General features: G+C 43.1%; 1 protein-coding gene across 1 annotated transcript; it reads left to right on the top strand.

The window, feature by feature from the left end:
- The first annotated feature begins 270 nt into the window (after window positions 1–270).
- On the top strand, window positions 271–11,710 carry LOC311113830 (tripartite motif-containing protein 16-like). Its single transcript, XM_084189125.1, has 6 exons — window positions 271–929; window positions 1,343–1,438; window positions 9,900–10,133; window positions 10,220–10,379; window positions 10,505–10,564; window positions 10,801–11,710. Exons 1-6 carry the CDS (start codon window positions 333–335, stop codon window positions 11,313–11,315), a joined length of 1,662 nt encoding a protein of 553 aa, XP_084045251.1. The 5' UTR covers window positions 271–332; the 3' UTR covers window positions 11,316–11,710.
- Window positions 11,711–22,124: the final 10,414 nt, after the last annotated feature.

Below are 22,124 nucleotides of genomic sequence, written 5' to 3'. Positions count from 1 at the left end.
AAAGGTCATGAAAATAGTTATAATATGTAGTTCATAGGAACTGTTACCCTTTATATATTCTAACAACTCATATTTGTTAGATTTATTCCAAATTAAGGGCCCTAACCTAGAAACTAAAATATTTGTCTCCCTCACTACGTTGCACGCAGTTCTCTCTCTCTCCCTCCCTTCCTCTAACTTCTCCCTCCCTCCCTCCCTCCCTCCTTCCCTCTAACCACACCTATCTGGAAGATCCAGAAAGTCCTCGCCCTCCCAAAAACGAACTTATGTGGAAACGAAACTGATCTGAGTCTCTGTGTCGTCTGTCTGTGTGAGAGTGAACAACCATCCAAATGGCTCAGCAGGGAGTTCTGCTGGACCAGGACCAGTTCTGTTGTTCTGTCTGTCTGGATCTACTGAAGGAGCCAGTGGTTATTCCCTGTGGACACAGTTACTGTAGGAGCTGTATTGAGGACTGCTGGGATCAGGATGTTCTGAAAGGGGTCTATAGCTGTCCTCAGTGCAGAGAGACCTTCACTCGAAGGCCTAATCTGAGGAAAAATAACATGTTGGCTGAGATGGTGGAGAAACTGAAGAAGACAGGACTCCAGGCTGCTCCCCCTCCTGCTCTGTGCTATGCTGGACCTGGAGATGTGGCGTGTGATGTCTGCACTGGGACCAGAAAGCAGAAAGCCCTCATGTCCTGTCTGGTGTGTCTGGCCTCTTACTGTGAGACTCACCTCCAACCTCACTATGAATCTCCTGCTTTCAAGAAGCACAAGCTGGTCAAAGCCACCACACAACTACAGGAGAAGATCTGCTCTGATCATGACAAACTGCTGGAGGTTTACTGTCGTACCGATCAGCAGTGTATCTGTATGCTGTGTACAATGGATGAACATAAAGGCCATGATACAGTGTCAGCTGCAGCAGAGAGGACTGAGAAACAGGTAAGACCAGAACTACTTGTTGGTGACTTTCTGATAAACAAAGAATGAAAGATAGAGTAGGAACTAAGGCTGTTTGAATATGAGATCATTCAAATGAAATCGATCCACGGCAGAACAAATATGAACACAAACCTTGAGTATGTAGATGTGTTAACCCAGAGTCTCCAAATGTTTCACCATTTTCTAAAGTCAAACACCATTGTCATTTGTTATCAAACACCCAATAAGCTCCACTGTTTTGTGCACTGTTAAAACAATAATCATTCACATAACAATATAATAATATAATTTCACACAAATACTTCCTCAACATTTTAATCCCTATCTTCTATGGGCCCTATGTCCCATTACTATACTATTGATCTACTGGACAAATAAAGCTTGATAGCTCATTGAAGAGTGATTCTCCACAGAGGCAGCTGGGGATAAGTCAGCAGAAGGTCCAGCAGAGATTCCAGGAGAGAGAGAAGGAGCTGAAGGAGCTCCAACAGGCTGTGGAGTATCTCAAGGTGAGTATTGTTGACCAGAGGAGACACACCATTTCACTTCTCTCCTCCAGTCAGAGAGAGAGAGAGAGGGAGAGAGGCCCCTATCCAATCCCACTGACCCCACTGTTGGGAACAGGCTGTCTGGAACCCTTTCAGAGAATAGACTGCTTTATGTAACTGGCGGGATATGAACCCGGGTCTACTGAGGGAGAAAACAACATCTTGACCGTTACACCAAGAGGACATTCCCTATTGGGCTGAGGGCCGACACTGATTTTGAAGTCGAAGGCGGGGCTACCTCATCACATAACCATGAGTAACCATGACCGACTCATGTCCCCTATACATTAACATGGAGCTCTCTCTCTCTCTCTCAATTCAATTGAATTCAAATGGCTTTATTGGCATGGGAAACATATGTTTACATTGCCAAAGCAAGTTAAATAGATAATAAACAAAAGTGAAATAAACCACCAGAAATTAACAGTAAACATTACACTCACAAAAGTTTCAAAGGAATAGAGACTTTCAAATGTTATAACTCAAGTGCAAACAGAGTGAGCCATTTGCCAGACTGAGTTCTGGAGGTGAAATGGAAATGAATGAGGGAAAGTTAAGTGAGGTAGAAGGTGTGGTGAAGAGCTCAGAACCAGAGCCTGGCATCAATGGACATGATAAAGAAGAATCTGGTGCAGTAGGAGTTACATTGTAGGAGAAAGTGGATCCATACCTTTTGGCAGATCCATTTGTAGTTTCAGGGTGGGTTGGAAAGGAGTTGGGTGCAGTTGAATCAGTGAAGGTAACCTGTAGTGGACTTGTGATATTTGTTTGTGTTTCTTCTGACCAGAGGGAGTGGGCGCTCCGTGTCACGCAACTTGGGTCAAGATCTGTTTCTTGCTTTGCTCTTAGGAACAGGGCACCATTGAAAGGAGTGATTTCTGGGGTAGCGTTAAGTGTAGAAGTGGAGCAATTAAGGTTGAAGATTCCTGGTGTTTGTGGTTCCCGCCGTTTGGTGCAACGCAGACCCGGTGGTGAGCGTGGTGAAACAGAGGAGTCACTGTCAGTCCTTTTGAGTTTTGAGTCTTTACCCAACAAAGTCATGTTAGGATATATCAGTTATCCGGTTAGAGCTTTTGTGGCGAATCCACTGCACTGATTCAGGTGCAACGTTTATGATCATGTTGCAGCAGTTTGTAGGAGGGAGATTCCAAGATATGGGAAGTGTGCAGGAGGGCATGGGATAGAGGATTGTGTAGTTTTGGTGGATAAAGTTGTGTGTCAACTGATGGGATGCCCATGTTGCTGGGGATCGGAAGTGTCCGGTGCGAGAGAGGCAGGTTGAGGTGGCTAGAGTCAGAGTAGTGCAGAAGGTGTCGTATGCTGAGTCAGTGAAGAAAGTAGAGGAGGATGGGTCAAGGGTGAGAGATCCTGAGAGGATCCCTGTGAGTAGTAGATCTGTGCCAGCACAGAGGGATAGGCCAACGAGTGATATATGCTTCAGTAAAGTTAGCTTCTTAGCGTTCATAGCAATGGTTATCAACTGTACCACAGAAATGGAACGTAAATCACAGAAAATAGATGTTGTGGTGGCAGCTGCAGAGAAGTATTTGGGCATACAAGATTAGACTTCAGAAGAGTTACAGGGTGTGTTGAGTGGTGGTATCCCGTCCTCCCAGGCCGTTGGCATGGTGCAGGAGCAGATAGGGTAAAAGTAGTGGAATGGGGTAGTGGGTATTTAATGAGTGTAGGGTTAGTTGGAAGGGTGTTTTTTTGTATTATTATAATTTCCCCTTTTCCCATTTTGTATCACAAAGTATAATGGATTTATATTATAGTCCAGTTGGGGGCGGTAATGCAACATATTGGATGCCAACCGCCGTCAAACTCCAAAGAAGAAGAACCGTTATATTAAGGCTATGTACAGTGTTGTAATGATGTATCTGTCTCTCTCATTCATTAACTTTCGCGGTAGTTGGTTGTGTGGGTCTCTGGTTATGAATAGGGTGCTGACAGACAATTGTTGATGGATATTTATAGAGCTCTGATCAGGACGACAATTGATTACTGGTGTACAGTTTATGGAACAGAGGTAAAGACTTGGCTTCAGAAGCTGGACAGAATCCAGTATATAGCTTTAAGGATATGTATTGGTGCATTTAAATCAACATCTGTATGTGCCTTACTGGTGGAGGCAGGCGAGATGCCTTTGGATATACAGCGTAAAAAATTGTCATTATCTTATTGGGTTGAAAGGCTGTGAGGTTGAGCATCCCACTGCTACTGTTCTAGATGACTGTTGGGAATATACTAGTAGACAAGGCAGTGGTTTTGGTTGGACAGTTGGAAAGCTTGCTGATGAGAGTGGTTTGAGGGAGTTGGAGGTTGGCCCTTCTGTGGTGATAGGGGATGTTACTCCCAGACCCTGTTGTTGATCTAACCTTGGTAGAGAAAAGGAAAGATTGGTCAGAAGTCAGTGATATAGTGAAACTGGTTGACAATTACATTGGTATAAGTTTTTATACTTTTTTACTGCTTTTCACAGATGGATCCAAGGACCCAGATAGTGGGCTCACAGGAGCAGGCGTTTACGTTCCTGAATTTGATGTGCAGATATGTAGAAGACTAACAGATGAACTGTCAGTATACTCAGTTGAACTGTTGGCGATAATAGTTGCCCTCCAGTGGGTGGAGGACGTACAACCTGGTAGAATTATAGTATTCTCAGATTCTTTGTCTGTATTGAATAAACGGTGGAGCATGTGTTGTTATATTGTTGTAAGTATGTTGAAGAGACGGAAAGATTATAAGTGTAGGGTCATTGAGGTTGCGGGGTTTGGAAGGGATTTTGGGGATGGGGGAGGGTCTATTAGAAGTTAGTAGGGCTCTTCTTTATTTTCTCAGAAGTACTGAGTTAGGTAGGAGGATTTAGAAATGTTGGAAACCGTGATTGACCACACACTCCAGCACAGGTGGCGGCATGCACCTTTAACGTTGGTTTGTTGACCGCCATTATATCATAGAAGAAGAAGTTGGTCGTGTGAGAGATTTGTGGTTCGTGAGGAGGGCTACTATTCTTTTTTCTTTTGGTTCTTGCGTATTTTCAGAATTTATTTTCTCATGGTGGAGGGTTTGTTTATTGGTTTCCACTGTTTATCGTTTAGAGTTGAGGGGGGAGTAGGGGTAGTTTGTTAGGGCGGCATGATGGCCTCAACCGAGTGGAGAAAAAACGCTGTCGCTTCGGGTGCGTTCCGGAGAAAGGTGTGGAGGAAGTTTTGCTCATGGTCGGCAAACAGGTTGAAGCGGAACATCTCCACTTTGCATCCAGAATGAACAAGGCAGTGGTTGTGTTAATGAAAAAGGTTTGTCTTGTTGCGAGTGGGATTTTTGTGAGGGGTGTGTTGGTGCAGATTTGCCTCTTTCGATAAGAGTTGTGGTGGCTAATCTGCCTCCGTTTATTACTTACGAACAGACCGCAAGTAGTTGGTTAGTTTTTGTAAATTTGCAAGTGGTTTTCGTGTGCTCTCGGCTGGGTGCCAAGCGGAATCCGTTAATCATGTCTCTTTTCGTAGACAAGTGTTTGTTTCTTAACAAACTTCAAGGTTACACAGGGGAGGGGTGGAACACAGGGTTTGCTAGCACAGATAGCTTTCGGTGTTTCTAGTGTGGGGATCATCAGTTATAGGCTACAAGCAGCACTATGATTGATAGGTAGGACAGGTATTGAACCCAAACAATCCCTACTCAGATGCGCTAACCTCAATCCTAGTAAACATGCATTATAAAAACCTTCTATATTAAATTCTCATATTGGGAGTAAATAGCCTCTGAATAGAAAAGAAAAAACACTGCATCTTCCAGCCCACCAATAAATGTCATAATGCAACCATCGCGGTTAGCATATTTACCTCAACATGCCCCTCGCTTGCGTGAGAAGGCAGAGTCCTCGATGCTGGTTGATGAATTTGACAATTAATGTTCTAGGAAAAGACGTTTTTGTCGACCAGAGGTGACTGAATTAATGTTCAGGTTTATTGATAATCATTATAGTAATGAAGTATAATTTCAAAACATGACCATAAAAACAGGTAATAATAAACATGAATCATCATTATATTACTTCACAGTAATGTGTTAAATGCTTTTTCAGTCCTTCCTCTTGCGTTAGCAGTGTGGAAAGGGACAGAAAAAAGCGCTGGCAGGAGTTTTCCTGTGAGGTGGAGTGGTGGTGTATCCAGGGAGTGAACTAAACTAATATTCTGAAATGTCATTCATGGTCTTATGCTGCCATCTATTGGAATTATTAAGCAACTGCAGTAGTACTGAATAAATAGTTTTTCCTTACTAATCCTTACTAAAGTAGTGATTACTCAGAATTGCAAAATAAATGGCGGAGGTACCAGGAGGGAGGAGAGTACATTTTTTACATTTTGTCATTTAGCAGATGCTCTTATCCAGAGCGACTTACAGTTAGTGAGTGCATACATTTTCATACTGTCCCCCCATGGGAAACGAACCCACAACCCAGGCGTTGCAAGCGCCATGCTCTACCAACTGAGCTACACGGTAGTAGTGCATGGCCAAGTGGTGGTACGCAGGCCGTGGAGAAAGCGGTGGTGGGGAGGGTTGCAGCTGGGCTACATGAGCTGAGGCAGGTTTCTGTAGTAACAGAGACTCCGGTGGGCGAAGGCTTGGTGGGCTCATCCCAGGAAATATTGCCTGTCATTGGGGAAGAGGCACTGATCAGGGGGGAAGTGCAGGAGGCTGGAGACTGGGGAGGAGGAGGACGGTACCGTGCCAATGGAGGAGGAGGAAGAGGGGGGAGGTGAGTCTGGGTAGCGGAGGAGGAGGCCTCGTTTTCAGATGGCTCATTGGATCCAGAGCTGACAGCCAGTCAGGCTGAGGGCCCAGTATATACGGTGAGAGAACTTTGTAGGTTCCTGATGGAGACTAAAGGGGAAAATTAAGGTTCTGCTGGAGTCTTATTTTATTGATCCTGGAAGGTTTGTAAGGTCAGTACAACACGTGATGAAGAATGAGGGGTTTAGTGTCCTCTCACCCAGGAAGCGGTATAGGCTGAGAAAATGGGTCATGGGTTCTTAAGGGCATGTCTTCAGAATCTGCTTAAATTGATGGTTTTTTCTGGCATGGCGGCTTTATGGGCTTCTCTACTGGTTTCTGATTGTGGTGATTTCCCTCCTACCTCTTATGGAGATTTCACGGTTAGACTTCCTTAACATGAACGGCGGCAGAGACTGGGGGAATATGTCAAACAAAAACATTGAAATGCCATGGCAGAAATCTTAGTGCAGGGGTAGCAAAAGAGGTGTGTAAGGGTAGGTTGTTAGTGTTTAGAGCCCAAATAATGACCTTGTCTTTGCTTTCATAAATGTGTCTGCACCTAGTACAGGGCTCAGTTCTCTGTTTCACCAGGACCCAGGCAGGTGTCCTATTGGATATTCCATGTAAAGCTCTTCCAAGATGCCACTTTTCGCTCAAACTTCCAAGGCTTTTGGGAGAGATGGGGACAGCAGAAGGGGGAGTTTGAGTCTCTCAGTCAGTGTTGGGACGTAGGGAAAGCACTGATTCAGGTTTTCAGTCAGCAGTATACATATTTTTCCTCTTCAGAGGCCAGGAGAGTACTGGGGGAGCTTGAGTGGTTCATAAGTGAGGTGGAGGCTGAGCTGGTGGGGCAAGGTAGGGTGGGGCTACAAGATAATCTATCTGAACTACGCAGGGACCTAGGGTCTTTCATTTCAGAGAAAGCAAAAGGATCACTTGTAAGAAATAGTTTTTCCATGTTGAGGGAGATGGATGCTCCCAGCTCTTTTGGGTTGGAAAAACAGAGTGGGGAAACCAAGAAAATCCATTGTTTTACGTTGGTCTGATGGGCGTGTAACTTCTGTTGTGGGGAGATGAGGGAGCCTGATGGGTGGGTAACTTCTGTTGTGGGGAGATGAGGGAGCCTGATGGGTGGGTAACTTCTGTTGTGAGGAGATGAGGGAGCCTGATGGGTGGGTAACTTCTGTTGTGAGGAGATGAGGGAGCCTGATGGGTGGGTAACTTCTGTTGCGGGGAGATGAGGGAGCCTGATGGGTGGGTAACTTCTGTTGTGGGGAGATGAGGGAGCCTGATGGGTGGGTAACTTCTGTTGTGGGGAGATAAGGGAGCCTGATGGGTGGGTAACTTCTGTTGTGGGGGAGATGAGGGAGCCTGATGGGTGGGTAACTTCTGTTGTGAGGAGATGAGGGAGCCTGATGGGTGGGTAACTTCTGTTGTGGGGAGATGAGGGAGCCTGATGGGTGGGTAATTTCTGTTGCGGGGAGATGAGGGAGCCTGATGGGTGGGTAACTTATGTTGTGGGGAGATGAGGGAGCCTGATGGGTGGGTAACTTCTGTTGTGGGGAGATAAGGGAGCCTGATGGGTGGGTAACTTCTGTTGTGGGGGAGATGAGGGAGCCTGATGGGTGGGTAATTTCTGTTGTGGGGAGGTGAGGGAGCCTGATGTGTGGGTAACTTCTGTTGTGGGGAGATGAGGCAGCGGGCTGTGGAGTTGTACTTTGATTTATAGAGGGCAGAACTATGTGATCCTGGGTGTTCTCAGGTTCTGCTCACAGACCTTTCCAAACTCTGTCTGTCACAGAGAAATCAAATGGACATTTCCCTGGCCTTTCACAAATTCTCAGCTGCCGTCTCTCAAGACGGTCTGCCTCTGATTTTTTTTTAAAAAGGTCTGGGAAATTATTGGACAGGACTTGTGTTGCTACTGTACCCTATGGAGGTGAGCTGGAGGGAACCAGCATGTGCTCTGTTGAGGAGGGCTGGTGGTTTGGGACTGGATCAGCAGCTCTTCATTAACATTTAACATTTAAGTCATTTAGCAGACGCTCTTATCCAGAGCGACTTACAAATTGGTGCATTCAACTTAGGATAGCCAGTGGGACAACTACATCTCGATCACAATAAGTACATTTCTTTAAACAAGTCAGTGCTAGCAGGTGAAATAAGTCAGGTGTTAGTTTAGGCAAAAGACAGTTGTAGTAAAGGGGGGGTAGAAGGATAACTATTATACTATTGCAGGTATTCCTTAAAGAGGTGGGGTTTCAAGTGTCTCCGGAAGGTGGTCAGTGACTCCGCTGAGCTTGTTCCACCATTGGGGTGCCAGAGCAGCGAATAGCTTTGACTGGGCTGAGCGGGAACTGTGCTTCCGTAGAGGTAGGGGGGCTAGCAGGCCAGAGGTGGATGAACGTAGTGCCCTCGTTTGGGTGTAGGGTCTGATCAGAGCCTGAAGGTAAGTAGGTGCCGTTCCCCTCACAGCTCCGTTGGCAAGCACCATGGTTTTGTAGTAGATGCGAGCTTCAACTGGAAGCCAGTGGAGTGTGCGGAGGAGCGGGGTGACATGAGAGAACGTGGGAAGGTTGAACACCAGACAGGCTGCAGCGTTCTGGATAAGTTGCAGGGGTTTAATGGCACAGGCAGGGAGCCCAGCCAACAGCGAGTTGCAGTAATCCAGACGGGAGATGACAAGTGCCTGTATTAGGACCTGTGCCGCTTTCTGTGTAAGGTAGGGTCGTACTCTGACTAGCAGACCTGCGGCTGCCGGGGGGTGTAAAACCCCCCAAGAGTCGGCACAGCAGGCGGGACAAACGTCTCTTAGGCTGCTGGAGAGAGTCATGGGGGAGGTCCAGGAGGCTCTGCCTGACCCATTGAGGAGGGGGCTGGAGCAGCCTGAGGAGGGGCCTCCACCGTTTCCACCACTGCAAGTGACAGCAGAGACTGGGGACTGGCAGGAGAGTCCGGAGGACTTACTGACTTTTAACACTCTGAGCCTGGGGGAGTTTGAGGAGGTGGGGGGTAAGGTGCTGTACACCCTCAGTGTCAAGGTTAGACACATCAGGAGCTTAGCGGGAGTGAAGGGGCATCAGTGGCAGGGGGTTGTGGGGGCTGAGAGCATGGCAGGGTATAGGTGGAGGGTGCTCTATAAGCTCCCAGTGCTGGAAAGGTCAGGGGTCCTCCAGTGGAGGGTATTACATGGAGCCCTGGACACCAATAGCTGGTTGGCTCGGGTTGACCTGGGAGTTGGGGAGGGGTGTCCGTTTTCTGCAATGACAGACTGTTCATCATGTTTTTTCTGTGTTGCCAGAGTAATGTCATTACTGTTGACGCCTTAGGGTTGAGTTTGAGTTGTACAAAATGATCAACAGTGTGGAGATGCTTCAGGAGGTATGGGGGCTCAGGGGGGCTGTCTGTACGGCTGGAGAGGAGGGGTTGGATGGATGGTTGGAATGTGGTGCTGGATGGTGTATTGTACTGTGGTGTTGGGTACTGGATAATGTGATTGTGTGGAGGTTGTGGTGTCACGCAATGTGTTTTTAGGAGGGGGGGTGTTAGTGTAATGAGGATGGCTCATTAAAGTAAGACAAGTCAGTCTCTCTCTCTCTCTCTCTCTCTCTCTCTCTCTCTCTCTCTCTCTCTCTCTTAACAGCGCTCTGCACAGGCAGCAGTGGAGGACAGTGATAAGATCTTTACCGAGCTGATCCGCTCCATTGAGAGAAAGCGCTCTGAGGTGAAGGAGCTGATCAGAGCCCAAGAGAAGGCTCAAGTGAGTCAAGCAGAAGGACTCCTGGAGCAACTGGAGCAGGAGATAGCTGAGCTGAGGAAGAGAAGCACTGAGCTGGAGCAGCTCTCACACACAGAGGATCACATCCATTTCCTCCAGGTAACTCAACTGCCTTGTTACATGTGATTGTGAAAATTGAAACTCTCAATCATTTGGTTCTGTTCTCTCTCTCTCTCTGTCTCCAGAGTTATCAGTCTCTCTCCAGTACCATTGTATCTTCAGACTTACCCAGCATCGTTGTCCGTCCTCTTCAGTACTTTGGAGATGTGAGTAAGACTGTGTCTGAACTGAGAGAGAAACTAAAAGACGTCCTTAAAGGAGAATGGACCAAGATCTCCACTACAGGTGTGTTGAAAATAATAAGAACATCAACTTTAGACCATTGAAAGTTCCCTACTAGTCATATACATGTGGAATATGGTGTGATGATAACATTCCCTCTCTCTGTGAATGTGTTTGTGTGTCTGTAGTGAATATTGTGGAGGTTGTACTGCCTCCAGAGCCCAAGACCAGAGAACAGTTCTTACAATGTGAGTCTCTTTATTCTGAAGTAACTAACAGTCTCTTTTTACTGACACTCCTAACAATCCCTCTAGAAATATATAGCAATAGTAGATCTAATCAAAGACTGGGTATCTATCTGACTCCTCATATTTCTCTGATTTGATCTCTGCTGTGCTCTAATCAAAGACAGGGTAGATACAGTATCTGACTTAACTTATTGTTCTAACTCCCCTCATTGGTCTCTGCTCTGCTCTTCTCCCAGATTCCTGTCAGCTCACACTGGACCCAAACACAGCAAGAACACTCCGCTCTCTGTCTAAAGGGAACAGAAAGGTGACCTATAAAGGCCAAGACCAACCATATCCTGACCATCCAGACAGATTCACAAACTATTGTCAGGTTCTGTGTAGAGAGGGTATGTCTGGACGCTGTTACTGGGAGGTGGAGTGGAGTGGGGAGTGTGTTTATACAGCAGTCTCATATAAAGACATCAGCAGAACAGGGACAGATGGTGGATTTGGACTCAATGACAAGTCCTGGAGTTTAGTGTGCTCTAGTGGTGGTTATAGGTTTAGACACAATAATGTTGGGACTAAAGTATCAGGCCCTCAGTCCTCCAGAGTAGGAGTGGACCTGGATCACAAGGCAGGTACTCTGTCCTTCTACAGTGTCTCTGACACAATGACCCTCCTCCACAGAGTCCAGACCACATTCACTCAGCCCCTCTATCCTGGGTTTTATCTCTATTATGGTACTGCTGAGCTGGTTAAACTGTAGTAGGGTCCACATAGATACTAGTCATGCTGGTGTAGTCTATAGCTGAGCTGGTTAAACTGTAGTAGGGTCCACATAGATACTAGTCATGCTGGTGTAGTCTATAGCTGAGCTGGTTAAACTGTAGTAGGGTCCACATAGATACTAGTCATGCTGGTGTAGTCTATAGCTGAGCTGGTTAAACTGTAGTAGGGTCCACATAGATACTAGTCATGCTGGTGTAGTCTATAGCTGAGCTGGTTAAACTGTAGTAGGGTCCACATAGATACTAGTCATGCTGGTGGTGATGGTCCCCAGATGTGATGATTCATTCTGCTCTGTTTTTATGTACAATGATTTGATTGATTTGATCTTCAGAAGATGTTATGAATTACAATTCAATGCATTCATATTATTTGTAAGTGTAACGTTTTAATCTAATACATTTACATTAATCATGATGTATGCTGTTAATGTATGTTGGTTGTCATTCAGAACCATTGAAATGTTTTCTCAATTGGTTCTCTGTCTCAATGTCATTTTCCTCAGTATCATGGAACAGGTAGTGTTACTTACTTGCTAATTGAACTATATGGGCCGGTTTCCCGGACACAGATGAAGCCTAGTCCTAGACTAAAAAGCATGTTCAATGGAGATGTCCGGGAAACCGGCCCTAAGTTTGGCATCTTTTATTCTCCCATCCTGCTCAGTCAAGCAACATTAAACCTGTCCAGCAGGTGGTGCTATTAACCAAACGATAAAAACAGCAGATATCTTGACTTGCCACTCAGTATATCAGTAATGTTCAGAATTGTACTTTAATATCATTGGAGATTGATGGTCTTTTTAATCCACTACCCAGAGTCAGGAACAGATGAAGTTAGGTCTGCTACTGTTCAGTTATTAAATATTATTCATGGTGATGGGAAATAAAAAATACATCTAGTAGTAGTTTTCCTTTGCTATTTATTCCAAGGTGTGTCTTTAACTTGTAAATGGATTGTGTTGAAGCTGGCATGTGGTGTGGATGATAAAATAGAGTGAATAGAGGAGAGAAGAGAGGAGGAGAGGAGAACATTATATAGAAGACAGATAAGATAGAGAGAGAATTCATACCCAGGGGAGTTACTGAATCTGGCCCAAATGACACCCTGTTCCCTATGTAGTGCACTAGGCTACTTCTGACCAGATCTAAAGTAGTCTTCTAGATTTTACATGTTTTCTCCCTGTCATTAGAAAATGACAATATGGTAATGACTTTAGTGGTTTCCTCCCCCTTTGTTTTTATTGGTTATGTGTGGTGTTGTTAGGTTTTCCCCCAGTGTTCCTAATTGAAAATCCATTAACAATGAATCACAAACAAATTATATTCCAGTTGTGTTTAGACAACTTCCTTGCTGACATCCCCCAGTTCTGTTAAGACCCATTGAACTGGGTCACATTCTAAATGGTCAATTGTATTGATAGTCCATACTGGGCCTAACTGTGGTTAACCATACTGGAGGGTTTCTTTCTGCACACATATTCCCTCATCTCCAGAACTTTACCTGATGTCCTCTCTCTCTCTCTCTCTCTCTCTCTCTCTCTCTCTCTCTCTCTCTCTCTCTCTCTCTCTCTCTCTCTCTCTCTCTCTCTCTCTCTCTCTCTCTCTCTCTCTCTCTCTCTCTCTCTCTCTCTCTCTCTCTCCCATCAAACTGTATAGAAAGCAGACAACCTCAATATGGTTTCATTCTTGTAGTTAACAGGACACATGGGGTGTGTAACTATTATCTCCTTTCTAAGTTTGAACTTGTCCACTTCCCTTCATGGATTTAAAAGGAAATGACTGGTATATGTAAACTCCCTCTACCCCATGCCAACACCAATCCAATGCTGTACAATTAATTCCATAGCTTAACATGGGAAATGCTCACTGCCTCCCATAAGAGTCATTGAAGCGTTGGATGAGATAGGACCCTGCCTTCACCAGGGGATATTTGTTGGACCTGTCACAACAGGTGAGGAGGGCCTCATCCTCCAGCTGCACAAAGAAAGCCAGGGACTGCCGTGTGCTCCAGTCTCCAGCAGGGGGCAGCAAAACCCTATAGACCTGAAAGGGAAAGTGAGGAGTAAAAATCTAAGGTGAATTTACATTGATGTTTCCATAGAGACCTGAGTCGTATTCACTAGGCACCAAACTGAAGATAATTAGCTGAAACAGGGAGGGACTAACTGAACGAGAAAAGTTTTTGATGTTTGTACTTTTAGGACTTTTCTATTGGTTCCATTACAACAGGCAAACTCAAGTATTCAATATTATTTTAAAAAGTATTTGAACGTAGGTCTGTTTCCACATGCAATAAGCCTGTAACATCTTGTATGATCTTATGAGGTAAAGGTGTGTCAAATGGAAGGGCAAGTCTCACCACTGAGAGGAAAACATCACTGGTCCACCTCTGCATCAGGTCAGCAATGTTGTCAGTACTGTGCCGTCATTCTGTTACCAAACTTTGCATCTGCGCTGTTCTTCAAGTCAATGTGTTTATGTAATTTTTTTGTGTATATATTGTTAAAAGTAGTCCTTGTGCCTACAGTTGTAAGGTTTGTTTAACTTTGCAATCATTAGTTTTTGTTTGACGTACATTTTAAAGTGAAAAATCTGAGCGTCAGTGTCACTCTATTACCATGGAACTTCAGTTTTACATTCCTAGGACTGAGCAGCCCTTCACCCAGGTGTGATTGTACATAGATAACCCCCTGAGAGAGAGCTGTACTCACTCCCTATGTGTCTGTCTGCACTCAGGAAGACCTCAGCCTCCAGGCCCAGACTGTAGGCCATCACATGGAGCACCCGGAGACACAGGTCCTTACAGCGCAAGAAAAACGACGACTGGATCTCACAGAATCCACTCACTCCTTCCCACAATGGCCATTTCAATAGACCAGGAAGAGTTGTGTAAGGACAGTGAAATCAGAGCTATATACAATACAGGATAAAGAACATGACATGTTTTGACAACTTTAAATGTATTCTAATTTGTGGCCTGGTGAGTTCTGTTCCAAGATGGAGGTCTATCAGAGTGGTTGAACTCTGTATATGGGTCAGAGTGAGGTCAATCACTTTGTACCTTGACCTTAACACTGATAGCAACAACAACCACAGCAGAGAAGTTGGCTGTGTCTACATCTGTCACAATAGAGAGACAGACAGACAGACAGACAGACAGAGAGACAGAGAGACAGACAGAGAGACAGACAGGCAGACAGACAGACAGAGGTTGTTTACTATGACTGGATTAAGGGATGCAGGGTGCAAGGCTTATTTTAGGTATCCTGGTATCTTGGGATTTAATCTGTGAATACAGAGAGATAGTCCTAACCATTTAATCAATGTACAGAACAAACAGTCATCATTAACCCTATACAGAGTGGTGCCTATGGATATAATAAATTATCTTATAATAGAATAGAATGTGTCTCTATACCTCAGTCTCGGAAGACACCCAGCAATGGTTAGGATTATTAGAGAAGCTTTTCCTGCTGAAAGGCAGTTTCATTTCATCTGGTTGCAGAAACAATTCATGGGATATGTTCATAACCCCGTCCACCTATAAGATGTAGGGGGTTTCTGTCTGACTAAGAAGAGATACAAAGAACTCTGATTGTGAAACGTCTTCTCTTTTTAGTCCTAAATATGGCTAGGGTTAGGGTTACTGCTGAATGTAGTAACTCTAACCATGACCCTAGACCTAACAGTAATAACCACACTAATGTAAAGTGATATAACGTCTTGTCATAGTGCTGTGGGAACTAAGTTAAATCTGTTAGAGATTGGAGATTTGCTCACTGTCATTAGAATGAAGATTTCCATACAGGAGTTCCTGTCTCTGTTCCAAATTAGAATGATTGCTAGATGGAATATACTGACTTGGGGTACAAGGTAATAACAGAGTGGGGAGTGCCCACTGATGGTTACCAGATGTTGTTGAAGAAACGTGTAACATGAAGTATATAAACTGAGAGATTTCCTTTGTCCAGAGTTTGGATGACAAGAGGCAAAGCACGTGCCGTTTGTTATACGAACCCGGTACCGTAATCAATTAAATACTTTGCATCAACTCTCCATCTAAGTGTTAAATATCTTCTTGCATCATGAATTTCTTGATACCAGAGGAACTCGTCATAACAGATTGGCGTCTAAATGAACAGGATGCAGTTTACAGCTGAAATAACAGGGAAGCAGACTTTCATTATATTGATTGTCAAATTCTGCTTATCTGTGGTAAAGCTGAGCTGTAACGAACGTTTAAAATTCACTATTTTTTTTTAGGGGAATAGATTAGTGGTTTTCAAGTATGTAAACATCTGTAAGGAGAAATATCAAATTAGACAATGACATGGTGCTATGATTCAAAATAGGGTGTGTTCAGAGTAATGAGTAAAAAAGCAACAGAGGATGAATGAGTGGGCGCAGGACTTCCCTTAATGTGTAATGGCATTATAAACAGAGTGGGTGTTATTCCATTATGTTTAAAGTACATTATAAAAAGATTGGGCGCAGGTATCCCTTAGTGTATAGAGACATTATAAAGAGATAGGTTACGGGCCTTTGGTGTGGTAAATCATCATAAGAATAAGTACAGAATTAGTCCTTTGTGAATTACTCAAAACGAGCATGTTGAATCATGGCACCAATGACAAAACAGGCAAACAAAATTTTAATAAAGATCAAGTTGGGGATTTGATTCAAGTATCTGATTACTAATATTGCATGAACTAATAATAAAAACTATAGCGTCAACTCAGTAGACTGGAATCTGGCAAGACAATCACAAGAATAAATCATAGCTTCATTTAACTCGGAGAGAGAGAAAGGAAATGACGAAATTATTACAGACAAATCAGTATTTTAAACAAGTCTGTACTAAAAGTATCGAAAATCAGTGAATGGGCGAATGGATGTTAAGTAAATTAGGATTTGTCTATGGGGAACCACATCTCAGTGATGTAGCAGCATGGACAGATAATGAGTATCCTCAAGAAGGGATTTTTAAAAGGGATCAATTACAGATGGCGTGAAAATATATCATTGACAATATCGCCGTAAGCAACTCGAAATGGGATTTAGATGATATGAAAGAGGCGTATAAAGCATGTGATTTAATGAGCGCACGATGACCTGGAAATATAATGAATTAGGAGGAAAAGTCGGCTAACGAAGTTAAGTAGTGGAATGGAACAACATAGGCTATTTTATGAACAAACAGCAGAAAGTACTTTTAATCTGAAGGGTGCATAATAAATTATATAAATGTGTATGATAATTTGATATAAGTTTGGATAAGAAGTTTCGATATATCACAGAGTTAGGTCATAGAATATCAAGGAGTGGTATGGAGAGCGTGAGGTTATTTTAGAGAGTTGTGGAAAAGTCTGTATTTTCTGGGAGGATCCCATGACAGGCAGGGCAGGGTCCTGAAAACTACAGTCTGTTTTTTGGTTCCGCTGGGAGTATGTTTGGAGAAGTTGATTTGTGTCAGTTGAGAATCGTTTAAAAAAAGAAGGGATTGTTTGATGTGAGTACCTAAGGATTTCTAACGTTCTACATGGATTATGTGAATATATGAAAATGTTGGCCCTGGGTTCCTCCTAATGCAAGACAATGCTAGACCTCATGTGGCTGGAGTGTCAGCAGTTCCTGCAAGAGGATAGCATTGATGCTATGGACTGGCCCGCCCGTTCCCCAGACCTTAATCCAATTGAGCACATCTGGGACATCATGTCTCGCTCCATCCACCAACGCAACGTTGCACCACAGACTGTCCAGGAGTTGGCGGATGCTTTAGTCCAGGTCTGGGAGGAGATCCCTCAGGAGACCATCCGCCACCTCATCAGGAGCATGCCCAGGCGTTGTAGGGAGGTCATACAGGCATGTGGAGGCCACACACACTACTGAGCCTCATTTTGACTTGTTTTAAGGACATTACATCAAAGTTGGATCAGCCTGTAGTGTGGTTTTCCACTTTAATTTTGAGAGTGACTCCAAATCCAGACCTCCATGGGTTGATAAATTTGATTTCCATTGATAATTTTTGTGTGATTTTGTTGTCAGCACATTCAACTATGTAAAGAAAAAAGTATTTAATAAGATTATTTCATTCATTCAGATCTAGGATGTGTTATTTTAGTGTTCCCTTTATTTTTTGAGCAGTGTATATTATCATTGAGGAGCTATGGTGAAGAAGTGAAGGAATTTCATTATGGATCAGATGTTAAGACGACAAACCATTGTAATTGGGCTATTTGCGGGATTTCTTTGTCATTTCAATAGCATTGGGTCAATGGCATAGAGTAAAATCTGGGTTTCTGAGTGTAATTCAACTGTCGGTATGTGTTGCTTAGACATATACTGCAGCCAGTGTTTGTTTTGTGATGTAGACTGGAAGATTTAGCAGCTTGTTTGGTTCAAATTGAAAGACTCACTTATGCCACAGAAATAGCGTGACGATTTCGAGGTAGTCATTTTTTTGAGTTGCCTAATGGTTTGCTAGCTTAAACGACTGAGAAATGGCGTCGTAATGTCAATCAATAGATTGAATATTAATAATACATTTACCTCATTAAAATGCAAATCAATTTATAACTTTTTGACATCCGTTTTTCAGGATTATTTTGTTGTTATTCTGTATCTCACTGTTCAAATAAACCTACCATTAAAATTATAGACTGATCATGTCTTTGTCAGTGGGCAAACGTACAAAATCAGCAGGGGATCAAATACTTTTTTCCCTCACTGTAGATATAAATTGAATGTATGATCGTCGAAAAAGAGTAGGTGTTCGTTTTACTACCTGTAGCCTAATTAGATGGGACAGTTACCTAAATCTACTGACTTCTAATAATAGGGGACTGGCAATTGCGATAGAGCTGTAGCCATGGTAACATTCTAGGGAAGGGGCAGAATATAAAGCAGTGGCTGTAGTGTTGAGGTGGGTTATTCTGAAACGAGCTACAGTAATGGGGATGCAAGTAGGCACAGATAGAAAACAGAACGGAGGAATATTTGATAAAATAGGGTGGGGTCTAGTGACCCGAAGCTGAATAAATCATTGGGGAAATACCTAAGCACAGGAGAGGAAAGTGGTTTTATAGGTTTGAGATAAGATAAATAAAGAATGTAATACCAAAGCACAGGAAAGTGAGTGTGTTTTCTTAATGGGAAGTGAAGCAAGGGGACAAAGAGAATAAACAGACTATTAAAAACACAAGGGATAAAAACTCATTGTTGAAAAGAAGCAGAGTATGAAGATATATTAGGGAGAGAGATACCATTAACTGAGGGCTAGAAACACTTTTTGCTGAGAAAGCTAACAGAAGTCATTTACCTTGCGTCCTAACAGAGACACTGAACCAAAACATAAAGATACAACAGCAATCTAGGATTGTGAAAGTTGTCAAGTTAGTTTTTAACCTTACGATAGAGGTAAACGCAGAACGCTGTTTGAGAATGGGTTAAATTTTTTTGTGTACTAGTAAGAATGGAAGAGTTTCCATGGTTTTGTCTGCGGGTGTTAGCGACTGGGGCTCGCTGAACTACAGGGGGCTATAAGGGACATAATGGGTTCAGTTTGGTGTATTGGGATCACTGGTTGCTGCGGAAAAGGAGGAAGTCAAAGGGGGGGTGAGTGTAACCTGTGTGAAATGGCTAGCTACTTAGCGGTGAGAACTACTAGCATTTCCATTGGTGACGTAACTCGCTCTGAGACCTTGAAGTAGTTGTTTACCTTGCTCTGCAAGGGCCGCGGCTTTAGTGGAGCGATGGGTAACGGTGCTTCAAGGGTTACTGTTGTCGATGTGTGCAGAGGGTCCCTGGTTCAAGCCCATGTAGGGACGGAAGCAAAACTGTTACATTGATGCTATTGACCCAGAGCACTGGTTGCTGTGGTTAGATTATAGGAAAGGGATTGTCCTACCAATCCATGGCGGCCTAGGATAACCTAGTAATTAAAGTGGATTCACTGTGAATAGAAGTTTTGTTTGTTTTGACTATAATTTAACAATAATTTGTCACCTGCTAAAGTAACAGTGGATGGAAAGACAGCAGTAGAGAATAATATAAAAATAAAAGAGGGTTTTCTGGGTTAAAAAGTAAGTAGGTTAATTGGGAAATGAGACATGTCGAATTGGATTGTTTGAGTAGACTGGTATTAAAATAATGCCTTCTAGTAATGTGAATGCAAATATGTTATTAGGTAGTAGTGGTTTGTGGATAGAATTGACTAATGCCATGATTTAGTCCACGGGTGAAAGAGAGTCGTGCTCGTTGGGCTATAACAGGATGTATAGGACTCAGAGGGTAATGTGAAGCAGAGATCTGAATAGGTGAATAGGAAACGTTCTTTGACAATTTTTAATTATTATTATTCAATTCTATAGTTTGCGCAACACCAGTGAGTTATGTAGACAGTTAATTAATTCTAAAAACGATCATCTATTTCTGTTATGTTGAAATTAGGGGATGGCAGGTAGTTTAGACTATTACGCTGATCTGGCAGCACTAACTTTTTGAAGGTTCTAGATTTGTTGGTCAACAGGTTTATATTTTTACTAAATCAATGCAACATATAGCGATGATTAAATTAACGGAAAGGGGTTATAGGTTTATTCCAATTAATGAAACGTGTTATTATCTGATGTGTCTTGAGTGGGATTTTTTTTTCTCCAGGATTGATGGAAGGCCCCTCCAGTATATGTTAAAGGAAAAGTAGGAGACAACGTCTCAAACAACTTGTTTAATAGATGCCTGGGATAAAATATCACGGCTTCCTTACGCGGAGTAATTGGTTATATTGGCGACTGAATAAAATATGTCATTTAGAGGGGTGACAGGAACAATATAAGGGGAAACAGATATTTCCTATGTTGTTGATCAAGTAATGATACTAGTATCATTTCATATGGGAGCAAATGGAGCCGATTTTGGGGTGGAATAATCCTTGCGAGAATTACAGAAAGTGGAATCTAAAGGGTACTCAGTTGAAAATACTCATTGCAAACTCAGAGAACATTGGGTGGTTTTCATCTTGTGAGAGATTTTAGGTCATCTTATTCTGGAGTAGAAACGAGGAATTGGATTGAAACGAACAATTAGTGATATGAGGTAGTACAGTGGAATTATCTGCATCATGTTTTGTGTGTAATTACTATTTTGGGGATTGCTGATTATAACTGAATGTTAACAACAAGTCAACTTTCTGTTCCAGGAGAAGGGGGTTTCATTATCTTTTTCAGATGTTCTCGAGAATGTGGTCTCACTGAGTGGACTATTTAATTTCATTGAGGGGTTTTCACAGGTTAGAAATGATGTCTTAAAGGGACACACACATGGAATTTTTATTAAACATATGTGATTTATTTTAATAAGAACTGTAATGAAGTCTTACTGTACACTGGGGATACGATATGTATGAAATGTTTTGACTGTTGTTAAGGATTAGTCTACTATAGAATGAAGCACTTCTTTGAAGGATTTGATTGACCTCAGACCTCTGTCCTGACTTTCTAGTGTGATTTGATCACCCACACTGGAAACCCGAGAGACATAGGATGGTGAATTTAAGGTCATTTATTATAACGAGTTGAGGGTAATTTGTAATACTGATAATTATGACGAAGGTTATGGTTCATAATCGTATATATGATTCGGACTATGACAAGGACAGAGAGGGAGTGCTAGCCCTGAATGAGAGATACCTGTCGCTAGTCAATTTTACTATTCTTGAATTACTTTATGGGATACAAGTAAGTTAAGATATTATCAAAGGTTGTCATTTTAATTTCATTTATTATTTTGGTTTAACAGGCAATGTTGTTGTTTTGTTTTTTGAACACATGAATCACTATGTGAGGAGGAATTACTGGTCTCCTGGGGCCTTTTTGGTAAATATGCAAATTGTATTAAGAATGTGAGCAGTAGTTATTAATGTGTTATGGGTTAGATAATATGTTTATGTGCAAGTGTAGTTGTGGTAGGAGGCAGGGTGTAGAGGAGGCCTGTGTCTGAAACTAGTGGACTATAACGGGCTTTAAGGATGTGCACTTCTTAATCTCAAGGTTTCTCCTGACTGAGGAGAAGACATGGTACAGTAGCATACTGTGTCTCACCTAACAATGTTCTTAAGACTTTCTTCCCATGGGTGAAGGCAACTTTGCCCAACCTAACAGGAGAATCTGGGCATTTTCTGCCACCCTGGAGGCTTTGTGGCGGTAAAGGATTACAGAATTAAGAGATGGACGAACCCTAGGTGGAGAGGTCAGTACTAGGTGTTGCTGGCTAATTCGATGGAGGGGAAAGTAGCAGAGAGAGATACCTAGATCCATGTCTCTCACTGTAGGAGAGGTCCAACCCCAGAAGAGGAAGATGGCCTCACCATTGGGTAGCGTTATTTTATTGTGTGTCTGTATGTGTCTGTGTGTCTTTGCAGTAGTGACTCTCAGCTTCCCTATTGGTATGCTGCCAGAAGGACACTATCCACAGACCGATGTCGGTGGATTGAGAGGGACTCTGACTGATCCGAGACCCTAGTGACGGAAGAAGGTTCAGAGCTAAAGGGACCGTACATCGTCATCCAGGCCACACCAACGGCTGTACGGATAGAGGGGAGATCGACCTGGTATCATCTAAACCACTGCACCAGAGTACCACGAGGAAACCGACGATCTGGAGAGGAGGAAGATGAGGATGCTGGGGATGATCAGAATCGGGAGATGGGAGACGATGGCAATGGGAAGGCTAATGATGAGCTACGTGCTCTGGCTGATTCCACAGGGTGATAAGGAGAGAATATTAGAAAT

This window comes from Coregonus lavaretus (assembly GCF_964263955.1).
Source record: "Coregonus lavaretus genome assembly, contig: HAP1_SCAFFOLD_502, whole genome shotgun sequence".
Lineage (NCBI taxonomy): Eukaryota > Metazoa > Chordata > Actinopteri > Salmoniformes > Salmonidae > Coregonus > Coregonus lavaretus.
The sequence above is the reverse complement of the archived record's forward strand: the minus strand, read 5'-3'. Positions and strand labels throughout refer to the sequence as shown.

What these genes read in the sequence shown, in the direction of transcription:
- LOC311113830 (XM_084189125.1), top strand. Translation starts at nt 333, where the DNA reads ATGGCTCAGCAGGGAGTTCTGCTGGACCAGGACCAGTTCTGTTGTTCT. An exon ending in AGGCTGTGGAGTATCTCAAG is followed by an intron (nt 1,439 to 9,899) that starts GTGAGTATTGTT and finishes CTCTCTTAACAG; the next exon opens with CGCTCTGCACAGGCAGCAGT. An exon ending in GACCAAGATCTCCACTACAG is followed by an intron (nt 10,380 to 10,504) that starts GTGTGTTGAAAA and finishes GTGTGTCTGTAG; the next exon opens with TGAATATTGTGGAGGTTGTA.